The following is a 12534-nucleotide window of genomic DNA, read 5'->3' on the forward strand; positions in this document are numbered from 1 at the left end:
ACACAGGAGGCTCCACCTGAACATCAGGAAACACTTTTTCACTGTGAGGAAGATCGATCTCTGGCACAGGTTGCCCAGAGAGGTCACAGAGTCTCCATCCTTGGAGATATTAGAAAATCGTCTAGGCATAGTCCTGGGCAACTGGCTCTATATGTGCATACTTGAGCATGGGTGTTGGAGAAGATGACCTCCAGAGGTCCCTTCCAAGCTCAACTGTTCTGTGATTCTGTGGAAGAAATACTTTTAATTGCGCTACATAGTTCCTACCTTCCCTGTTGCTTACTTACTTGCTCAGTGATGTTATCATTGATATCTCAGCTTGGTGTCTGACTGAGCCTCTACTTTCTGAAGACAGTTGTCGAAGATTCTGCTGGAAATGATTTTGGGATTCACTGGGTGTGCCTGACTGATGCCCTGAAGAGCTGACACAGAATGCAATCCCCAGGGGCTTGCGGGACTTGCTGGGCAGAGTACGCATGTCCACCTAAGCAAACCCAGAAGGTATACCAGGTATACCCGTGAAACATAGCCAGGCTCTTCTCGGATGTATCAGTGTTGACTCTAAGCTTATTTAGCAAAGCTGACCCGACAAACAGAAGGGCTGGGTGAGTTACACCCTCTTAATAGGGATACTCTCTAGACATACTGACTCCCGAGCTGTCCCTTGGGCTGCTCTGTTGTGCGTCATCTCTAGAGTAGGTCAGTGACAATAAAGCACATACTGACCTCAAGGGAGTTCATAGAAAACCTTGATTTCTCATACCATCGAGAGCTTTCTTTAGCTATCATCTCCATATCCTTCAAGTCATCGTCTTATATGCGTAATTTGACTCTTTTTCAGGCATAGCTCATGTTCCTGTCACATCTTATAAATAATTATAACTTTAATAAATGGGAAGGGCAAGGAGAGACAGGACAATTTAGAAAAAAAAAAAGGGGAAGAAGTGAGCATTTGGCTTCAGTGTGAAAATGACATATAATTTCCAACAACTTGAGGAGGAATAGTTATCTTGCCTTTAAGACTTGTTCATTTATTTTAAAAATACATTTCTCAAAATTTAATTTGTGGTTTCAGAAGCTAAGTATAGAAAATTGCTTAATGCCCTTATAGACTTTGGTGACTAAGAGTGATGACATTAAATGAATATAGCATGCATGGAGTTTGTTAAAATATAATTTGTTCCATTGCAACAGTTTAAATCTCTTCAACACTGGTTAGGCTAAAATATAACATGCATATTTTTAAGGTGCAAGTATTATATTCTTTAAGATACAATAAGGAGATAAAACCCAACAGGACCAAATGCTTCCTATCAGGGTTACTCTGGGAACAGTTAAAGAATTTGTGGTTTGTAAAGCATATCCTTTTCCCAAAACATTTATTTTTGAAATTTCACTCATGACTGTTCAAGGTGTCTCTTATGTTTGTAAACAGCATTTTTTCCCATTTTTCCTATCAGGTGCTTCATTCCAAATGCCTATGCTGCTCTCTTCACCGCTGCTCTTGTGCCGTTAATGTGCTTGGTAGTGGTTTTTGTGGTGTTCATCCATGCCTACCAGGTGACCCCACAGTGGAAAGCGTACGACGATATTTTCAGAGGAAGAACAAATGCTGCAGGTATGATTCATGGGCTAACCCTACGCAAAAAAGTTGGACTTTCAGAACCGTACTGACTGTTCTCACCGGTTCAGAAAACCCCACTAGAAACCACAGTTCAATAGATACCTACACACTTGCTTAAGGTTAAGCATGCTAGTGGCCCCTTTGAAGTCTGTCAAAGTACTTTAATGATGAAAGTTATGCAGATACTTAACTGTCTTACGAGGATAAAAACGTGCGAAGCCTAAAACAAGAAATTAGTTATCTGGTGAGGTCTAGTGCCGTAAAGAGAACAGCGATAAGACACAGCACCACTCTTTGTGGAGCACTGTGTCCCCATGCCTGGTTTTGGCTGGGGGAACCGAACAGCCCTGTCCCAGGGAGGGCTGGGGCTGCACAGGAGCTTCTGCTCCTTGTGGTTTTGCAGCATTTTTGGTGGCTGCACAGTCATGCGCCGGCTGCATGTTGGAGTATTTGGAGTTAATGCCTCCGTTTTGAAATTTCCTAGTGCTACTCGCAACTGAAACGTGCTTGAAAGAAAAGATCTCTCATGCAAAACAGGAAGTATCGGTCGGTCTCCTCTGTCAGAACAAGTTCAAATACAATAACGTTCCCAAAATAAAGCTGCAGCAGTTTAGACCAATGCCGTAATAATAGGACACTCTGTGGGAAGCTTAGAATAATTCTTTTGTTTTCATGGTGTTTTTGGAAAAAAACCCTGAGTTTTTATAAACAAGTGCAAATATGCAGATTTTTAAAGAAGTCTATTTTCTCCCTGACGGCAGGAAGCCAGTTAGATTTTATAAACCTGCAAAAGATTCTTGAATAATTTTTCCCAGTTCATTATGTAAATATCATCTGAACTTAAAAGGGACAGGGATTATTAAAAAATTCCATTGAGTAATCCAGTGCTTGTAGCTGTTCAGATTTATAAAGACTAGCTGTCTTGTTCAAATGCTCAAATTTCCAGTGGTAATTGTATTATAAAATAAGGGTTTGTGGGTTTTTTTAACATGCGGGTTATAGATATATATTCCTTTTATAAGAAAATGAAAATAAATATTAAATATTTATTATCTGAACATTTCTTCAGATACAAATTTCTTTCTTAGTGACAGAATGTCAGCTTCACTAAGAGCTATATGAATTTGGATAAGGTCTGATAAACGTAGCTTATAAGTATGATACTCAAGACCTTATTTGCACTTTTCTCTTTCATTTCTTCTGATATAAAAGGGACTGCCTGGAGCAATCACAAAGGTGGCTCCTTATTCTGTCTTGAAGGATATAGTTTATTTATTTATAAATAACTTTCTTTTAGTATCTCTAAGGATGAAGATTTAATATTCATATGTTGAAGGTTAAGGCTTGTCTCAGAGCAGTTAAACTAAAGAAAAAAACACCTGAACACTGAAACAATACCATAAATGAAGTTGGCATGCAAAATGAAAGAAAGTATGACTAGGAGTTATAATAATAGGGCTGCAACAAAACTTTGTTTGATTTAACATAGGATTCAGGGTGGGTTTTTTTCTCCAATAGAGTCCAGAAAATGGCATAGAGAACGCTGAGGTCTCAGAAGAAAATAAAAAAAAAAAATCAGGAAGAGAGGCGTTAAATAACATGTCAGTAATAGCGTGGGGGTTTTTAAAGCAGGTTGCAACTTCTACAACTTGTGCATCTTCACGGCAAACAGACGTTTTGCTACCATAGGGTTTTTGCAAGCACAAATGAAAGTACCTTGTGCAGTGTAAGTGAAAGCAAGTTGGAAAGAGGAGTTTTAGAGAAGAAAAATTGCTGCCTGGTGAGGCTTACAGTGCCTGTTGTTGTACAAGTGTTCTCTGTGTAGCTGTGTTTATAGTGTAAGCTTCCAGCAAGAAAGGCCAGTGATTCCTCTAGTTTGTAACATTGCCTATAATGACATAACATGATATTTACTGTTAAAAAAAGGCCTCTGACTTTCTGCCTGAATATTTGTCTCATGAAATGTGAGATCGTGGTAGTATATTCCCATTGTTTTCAATATTCTGTGGGTATACAGTGCTTTTAAAGACACACTGAAAGGCAGTTTGCAGCAGTAAGACCTATTACCACCTTTATATTTGAATCTTACCATATGGCCCACTCTTCGGAGAAGTTCATTCCACTGACTCCATGTTCTCACAAACTCAGGGGGACCTGCTCCGGCTTTAGTGCTGTTATTGCAACCAGCACAGAGGATGCTGTGGGAAACACCGTTTTTCATAAAGGCAAAGTTGCCTGCAACCAGCTGCATGATGGTATCTTGCTTCTGCATCAGAGAGGGGGTCCTGGATCACACCTGCACCATTCTGGCTTCAGAATTTCATTTCTTCCATTCTGGCAACTTACAGGATCCTATGGGGTGGGGAGGTCTTTTAGCAATGTTGCCTCCTTAGGTTGCACAGGCACCCATTATTTTGCTGTTTTGTTTCAGCACTAAACATGCCAAGGTTTCTCTCTGTTTCATCTCTCTGTTTCATCTGTTTCCACCAGAGGAAAGGTGGAGCTAACCAAGCAAGATTTGTCTATGTGTAGTGTCTTATTCTGGCTTGTCTCCAGCTCTCATCCCCATATTGATTTCCTCCCTGTTAGGTCACCCACAACAATAAATTCCTACAGCAAAAAAACCTTTCCCAGCCTCCAGCCTGAGGTTCAGGACCCAGACTTCCCCTCTTTGAACAGTGCGATAAGTAATGGAAAAAAAAGAAAAAATTCATTGCTTTGGAAAACTGTCTGCTCTCCATTAGTTACCTTCTCTAGAAAGCGAATAAAAGTCTGGGGAATGACATTGTCAACAATTCTGACATATCAAGTGTAGAGAGGTGTAAACATAGCCAAAATATTTTACAACACGCTTTTACTTTTACTAGTAATTGTGGACGCCTGTTCATTTAAATCCAGAGAGCAAAGAGTATTGGAGAAAGGACAAAGTAGCAGATACAGACATGTAATTATCATTTATACATAGATATTCATACAAACTATTTGCATGTGAATGTTTGAACTAGTAGTGTTTATTCCCCTTCTGGGAGTCATTTGATTAGAAGATAGTTAAAATTGCAGCGTGATACAGATGACCCCGTGTGGATTCTGCAATAATCCATGCAAATCACTACTCAATATTGTCAATAAAAATAAAATAGCATGTTCATTAGCTTGCATATTACCCTAAGAGAAAAGAAGGGACTGGATATGCAGATTTGAAAGAAAAAAGAAACTAGTATCTGACTTCTAAGCATGCATCCTTTAGGCCATTTCATAGATTGTAGGAAAAGCCTCTTAAACTATAGCTTCTCTTTCTGAAGTTCCATATTTGTGCTCTCTACTTGAGAAAGGCTATTACTAACTTTAATAGAAATTTTAATAGGAATAGAAACAATAAAATTTATCCTAATTTGTAGTGTATGCTATTTTTTTTTCCAAATAAATTGAGTATGCAAGTAGCTAAGCTAAAAATTGAGTCAAAAGTTTTTTGTACTCTCTTGTATCCTATTGTTGAAATATAAAGCTTACCTCGCAAAGAAGAATCATCTTGAAATATCTAGTATCACATAATCATAGACTGGTTTGGATTGGAAGGGTCCTTTAAAGATCATCTTGCTCAGTCACCCCACCATGGGCAGGGACAACATCCACTTACATCACATTGCATAAAGCCCTGTCCAACCTGACCTTGAACATGTCCAAAGATAAGATATTCACAATTTCTCTGGGCAGCCTGTTCCAGGGTCTTGCCACCCTCATCGTAAAAACTGTATTGCTCATATCCATCCTAAATCTACTCTCTTTTAGGTTAAAACTGTTGTCGTTGGTCCTGTCACTACAAGCCCTGGTAAAAAGTCTTTCTGCATCTCTCTTATAAGCTCTCTTTAAACATTGAAAGACTGCAATAATGTGACCCCAGCACCTTCTCTGCTCCAGGCTGAGCCCCCCCAGCTCTCCCGGCCTGTCCTCCCGGCAGAGCTGTTCCAGCCCTCGGAGCGTTGCTGGGGCCTCCTCTGGCCCCGCTCCAGCAGCTCCGTGTCTCTCCTGTGCCGAGGGCTCCGGAGCTGGACGCGGCCCTGCAGGGGGGTCTTCCCGGAGCGGGGCAGAGGGGCAGAACCCCCTCCCTCGCCCCGCTGGCCACGCGGCTTTGGGGGCAGCCCAGGACACGGGTGGCTTCTGGGCTGCCAGTGCACATGGCTGGCTCCTGTCCAGCTTTTCACCCACCGGGACCCCCAAGTGCTTCTCCATGGGGCTGCTCTCCATCCCTTCATCCCCCAGCCTGTGCTGGTACCAGGGGTTGCCCCGACCCAGGGGCAGGACCCTGCCCTTGGCCTTGTGGAACCTCAGGAGGTTCACACAGACCCCTTCCTCCAGCTCATCCAGGTCCCTCTGGATGGCATCCCGTCCCTCAGGCGTGTCAACCGCACCACTCAGCTTGGTGTCCTTTGCAAACTTGCTGAGAGTGCACTCCATCCCACTGTCTGTGTCACTGATGAAGATATTACAGAGTACTGGTCCCAACACGGACCTGTCCCTTAGGGAGACCACTTGCCACCCATCTCCATCTGGACATGGAGCCATTGACCACTACACTGTGGATGCGACCATCCAACGAATTCCTCCTTCACCCAACAGTCCACACATCAAATCCATCTATTCTCAATTTAGAAGGATCTTGTGGGGGACCATGTCAAAGGCCTTACAGAAGCCCAGACAGACGACATTGGTAGCTCTTCCCTTGTCCACTGACGTGGTCACTCCATCATAGAAGGCCACTAGGTTGGTCAGGCAGAACTTGCACTTGGTGAAGCCATGCTGGCTGTCTTGAATCACGTCCCTGTCCTCCATGTGCCTTAGCATAGCTTCTAGGAGGATCTCTTCCATGATCCTCCCAGGCACAGAGGTGGGGCTGATGGGTCAGTAGTTCCCGGGGTCCTCCTTTCTACTCTTTTTTAAAAATGGGTGCAATGTTTCCCTTTTTCCAGTCTCCAGGGACTTCACCAGACTGCCATGACTTTTCCAATGTCATGGAGACTGGCTTGGCAACTACCTCAGCCAATTCCCTTAGGACTCTGGGATGTATCTCATCACGTCCCATAGACTTCTGCATGTTCAGGTTCCTCAGGTGGTCTCGAACCTGATCTTCTCTTACAGTGGGAGGGACTTTGCTCCTCCAGTCCCCATCTTGCAGTTCATCCCCTCGAGAGGTGTGGGAAGAGAGACTGCCAGTGAAGACTGAGGCAAAGAAGTCATTGAGTACCTCAGCCTTCTCCTCATCCATTGTTACCAGTCTGCCAGCCTTGCTCATCCAGGGGCGTACGCTTTCTTTAACTTTCCTTTTCTGGCTAACATGACCTGTGTAAGTCATTAGTCATGCACCCCTTGCCAAGTTCAGCTCCAGCAGCACCTTGGCCTTCCTGACCCCATCCCTACACAACCGGGCAGTGTCCCTATACTCTTCCCAGGATCCCTGTCCCTGCTGCCACTGCCTGTGCATTTCCTTCTTTGCCCAGCAGGTCTCCACTCAGCCATGCTGGTCTCTTGGCTTCCTTTGCTCATTTCTTACAGCTGGGGATCGAGAGCTCTTGCGCTCTGTGGAAAGTGTCCTTAAAGATCTGCCAGCTCCGTTCTGCTCCCTTGTCCCTGAGGGCAGTTTCCCAGGGGGTCCCATTGACCAGCTCCTTCAATAGCTGGGCTTCAGTTTGAACTGATTTAGTTTGCCAGCCTTTCAGCAAACATATTCTGTTGACTGATTATTCTGCTATATATAGCAATCAAGTTCTCAAAAGTTAGCCTTGACAGGAGCCAAGTCAGAAGCGTGCGTTGGATAAACAGCCTCTGGGTGAACTAATATTTAAGTTTGCAACAAGAAAGACTGCTTTTAAAGGAAGTCAGGTGATATAAAGCATGATGGCTGTATTTGGCTCACATAACAGGAGGTTAAAATAAGCATATAAGATATGACTGTCTTTTCTTGACAGTGCCAATACAGAAATATAGAAATTGGAGATGAATAAGCCAGCAATCCAACATACATCATTTTATGTTCCAACTTTTTGCTAGCCTTTCATAATTTCACACAAAAAATTTGAAAATATAACACAAATATGTGAATTGAAAAAACACCTGGTAATACCTTTGCAAAGAGATGATTTCCACTTATTAAACAACATGTAGTAGCATAATTTTCATGCTCTACACATAAATATGCAGAACTTACCTGATTCAAATATCATCATTGTAAATGTGCCAGAATTGATTTAAAGATTAAAACTCTATGTTGGCAAAATAGAACTTCATGAAGAATGCCTTAGATCCCTGTAGCTGTAAAATTTTAACCACCTTCTTGCTTCTTTCTTCATATAAATATCTTTACTGTATTCACTGTCTCAGCAGTATGCAATTCCTGATCATGACAGAACGTGTTGGATGGTCGACCTCTATCTTCTATAATCTGATCTGCTCAAGAAAGAAATAAGCCATACAAAATGCAAGTTCAGGACATTCCAGCCATGCTTCTTTGCTCAGGGAATGATGCTGAGGACAGGGCTTTTGATTCTAAGTGAGAATGTATATCTAAACCTGCAGTTACATGTTTTCCCTTATCCTCTGAGCCATATGCTAAAATCCTTATCTCGTATTATAAGATACGTATCATGTATCTAAGAGAATCGAAGAAACAGTGAATTGCAAGAGTGCTTTCATCTTGAGATGGCAATATTTATCTAGAAATCAAGAACCAGATGTTGGCTACCTCTGAACTAAGAGTTATGTACATCATTCACGATATTCATCACAGTAACACATTGGTTATAATATTTTAGTCTTCATAGTGCTCTGTGGGATTTTTCTGATTTGTAACTAGGAGAAAAACAAATCTTTGCCTTCAAGGTTTTTACAAATACAGTTACAACAAATGCACAAGCATAATTACAAGCTGAAATAAGGACAAAGATCTGAATAAGATAACTTAAGTGCATCATCGGCACTCATGTAATTTAGATTGTTTGCACAGAGCTTTGTCCCTTTAAACAAATCTGTAGAAGCAAGTTAATTTGCATGAGTTATGCCTGTACAGTTGTGAATTTAGCATTTACTATTTTGCATAATACTTCCAAATAATTTTACTATATGGAGATAAGTAGGTTCAACTTTTTCTTTTTTTTTTTATTTGCTGCTGTTTTGGGATTTGCCATGTTCCCTGCATAAGAGTAATAGCATAAGCTATAATAAGATGCCTAGTCTTTCATATTATTATACCATAAACTATCTTAAAGATGTACAAGAAAGTTTGCTGAAAAAAGTGAGATTTAGTGGGAAGGTTAGAGAGACCAGTCTTCTATGTTTTTGTAGTAGTGATGGAGTCTTCATGCTTAATAGGAGGTGTGCTTCTCTTATAGGGGATATTCTTTAATTTCAAACTCTTCCTTTCCATAAGGAGCAGCAGATCAAAAACTATAAATGAACCAAAAATAATACTTTAACAGGTTTTCTGCTTCCTATTTTTACAAATTATTGGTGAACAATTTTGCCCAATTGGATTTCATGGACAGTTATCTACCAGCTTTCTGATCTGCATATCAGCTACAGTTAAATTCTGCACATGTTTAACATTCTTAATCTGGAATCAGAGGTTTTGTCATGAGCCACTGATTATGTGTTGGTGGTGGTGATGGTATTTTCTCCTTTGAACTCTATAAGGAAATCTGTTAGCTTTTTTATTTTGGCCACAGAATCCTGTTACCAAACTCCTTTTCTACAGCAGTTGTCAGAAGCAATTGAAAATGGAGCCAGCAGGATTTGGAACACTGTTATTCAAGCTTATTTAATTAAAAAAAAAAAATTGGTTTTGTGGCATTTTTGTAGTTCTGTAGCTAAGTTTAACCCATGACTTCTTAAGCAATAGTCTGTAAATGTTTTACTAATTTAGGTCTCCCACAAATTGGTGAAATTCTGTGAAGCAATACATTCCCCCCAATCATCTAGGAAAAAGTGTTTGTAAAGATCTTTCAGGTTTTGCAGTAAGTCTTCATGTTTAGCCAAAAACAATTAAAAGCAATTAAAGTTGCATTATCAGTTTAACAACCTAAGGGGAAGACACATAGTAAATATTTATAGGTAAACTCAGAAGATCATTAAAGCTGTATTATTTAATTGCTTCTTTTATTGACTTTCCTATTTTTAGACAAAAATTAAACACTTCAGGCAATAGAAAAAGACATAATATGGGCCAACACAGTGGTGAGAATACAAATATTTGGATATGTTATGAAAGCATAGTACATTCTTTATTTACCACAGTCAAATCATCTAGAGGTTTGCTGCAAAGACATATTCGGCATTACACTTCAGAATTTTAATATTATTTAATAATTTACAGTTTTATTAATTTCTACTTGATTTAACATTTTTCACTGCTCATATTTATTGTCCCAGAGAATTTTATTTATAATATCAGGTATGGAAGAAAGGAAGAAAACCTTCAGGTAGTCTACCTGACAGTTTTGTAATGAAACAGACTGAATATGTAAAGTTAAGGAGTAGTTTTAACTCTACAGACAGAAGAAACAGAAAATTGGCAATTTCAGAATATGAAGTTTATTTTCTTTTGAATTACATGTCTAGTCTAGGAAGAGAATGTATTATCTTCAGAAATGTATAAGCTAATTCAAATGGAAAAGTTTTTTTGTGGATACCAATTGCAAAACATCATCAAAACCCACCTGCTTGACTGAACATGGTATTCTCAAGGGACTAATCCTGGTATCCCGAAGAAAGTTCCAGTGTTGGCGATCCATAAAAGTAGTGCATGGTTTTTCTAGTTCATTTCAGCTACTTTTCCTACTGGTGCCAGATTTTCTCCATAGCAATGAGCTGATCTTCCTTTCACAGGGCTTATCACTTATGTCTGTTTTGATACTTTTGTTCAAGCAACTTGGTTCACTCCGATGCAAGGTTTTCTCTCTGCCCAAGTTCTCGCCCATTGGTTTTCCTAACTGTGACATACAAGATATATAGCAAGAAGGCATTTTTAGAGAACTTTTTGGTATGCACCGTTGACAGTTGTTGACTGAAATCGTGCAGGAGGATTTCCACTGCTGCTTCCCTCCCTGGTAAAACAGGTTGTGGCAACAACAAATTATTCTTTCATAGTCAATAAGCACTACACAGGGACAAGAGAGGTTAGCCATGTGAACTGTCCCATTGTTAGGTGAAATTAAAGTGACATATATGGATCCACCTCAATCTTCAACTTGCCGTTAGGTCAGCTATCGAAGGTGTGACAGTGGATCGCAATGGGGAACACTACAAGGCTCCTCTTCGTCTTCTTGTTCCCCTTTGCAGTTTCTTCCACTTTTTTCTTCTTCACTCCTCCTTGCCCTGAAAGCATTGGACTACCAAGAGGCTGCATGGCTTTTTGTGCTGCCAGGTGCAGGGGCAGAGGTTGGCAGGTGTCTCCTTCCCATGCTTTCCAAGATAGGTGTACCCTGTGTAGGAAGGGAGTCAGTCTACAGGATGCATTTGACTGGAAAATTACTTTTCCCTGACTCTTTTTGTTATCTTTGCACTGTCTGAACCAGCATTACTCAACTGGCAGAATCTATTCCAGGCCTTAGCTATACATAGATTTTAGGCTGTCTCATCCTGTATCGTAAAATTTAGTATTTTTGACCATTTTTGCAGTACTTTTGGGCACATAGTTGTGACAACTGTTGCAGTTCTCATTTCTCAAGAAGTCATGCAGAGGCTGACTGGACCACAGTCCTGTGGTGGCAGACTTCTTTGTGGACCTCAGTAAGCTGCTGCTACATGCTTAGGTCGCAGTAAGTGTGGGTGTAGACACATGAACCTCATCATGAGATAATTTCTCTGCATAGGTCAGTACAGCATGTCATATAGTGCAGCAGAAGATGAATGTAAAACTGTCACCATAGTCTTTCCTTGTGAGGTTTATTCCAGAAATATAAAATTGTGTGTGTTTATTTTGTACATATTTAAAACCACTGTAGGTGAAAGCATAGCTGTTTGGAAATGTTTTTTGTGGCCTATTTCTTCTTCTTGCTTCTGCTATAAAGAAACCAAACAACAAATGCAAGTCTGACAATTGTATCAGCCAAGCAATTTGGCATTTTATTATGCCCTCTTGTATTGAGAGGGTAGTGGTCAACGGCTGAATGTCCAGATGGAGATCAGTGACGAGTAGTGTCCCTCAGGGACTGGTCCACATTGGGACCAGTACTGTTTAATGTCTTCATCAATAATATAGACAGTGGGATGGAGTGCACCCTCAGCAAGTTTGCAGAGGACACCAAGCTGAGTGGTGCAGTTGACACGCCTGAGGGACGGGATGCCATCCAGAGGGACCTGGACAAGCTGGAGGAAGGGGTCTGTGTGAACCTCCTGAGGTTCCACAAGGCCAAGGGCAGGGTCCTGCCCCCGGGTCGGGGCAACCCCCGGTATCAGCACAGGCTGGGGATGAAGGGATGGAGAGCAGCCCCATGGAGAAGGACTTAGGGGTCCTGGTGGGTGAAAAGCCAGACAGAAGCCGGCAACATGTGTTGGCAGCCCAGAAGCCACCCGTGTCCCGGGCTGCCCCCAAAGCCGCGTGGCCAGCGGGGCGAGGGAGGGGGTTCTGCCCCTCTGCCCCGCTCCGGGGAGACCCCCCCGCAGGGCCGCGTCCAGCTCCGGAGCCCTCGGCACAGGAGAGACACGGAGCTGCTGGAGCGGGGCCAGAGGAGGCCCCAGCAACGCTCCGAGGGCTGGAACAGCTCTGCCGGGAGGACAGGCCGGGAGAGCTGGGGGCGTTGCTGGTTGACATCCCAGGTCAGGCTGGACGGGGCTCTGAGCAACCTGCTCTGGTTGAAGATGTCCCTGCTCACGGCCGGGGGGTTGGACTAGATGAGCTTTAAAGGTCCTTTCCAATCCAA

The 12534-nt window shown here is 41.9% G+C and overlaps 1 protein-coding gene across 1 annotated transcript in view; it reads left to right on the forward strand.

The window, feature by feature from the left end:
* ADGRV1 (adhesion G protein-coupled receptor V1) overlaps positions 1-12534 on the forward strand; it is a gene marked incomplete at its 3' end in the record, with an annotated part of 281727 nt that overhangs the window by 225016 nt on the left and 44177 nt on the right. Inside the window, exon 86 of the mRNA XM_082012794.1 lies at positions 1461-1618. Within this exon, the coding sequence (XP_081868920.1) occupies positions 1461-1618 (158 nt within the window). The remainder of the gene's footprint in view (positions 1-1460; positions 1619-12534) is intronic.

This window comes from Phaethon aethereus (assembly GCF_964289735.1).
Source record: "Phaethon aethereus genome assembly, chromosome: Z".
NCBI lineage: Eukaryota > Metazoa > Chordata > Aves > Phaethontiformes > Phaethontidae > Phaethon > Phaethon aethereus.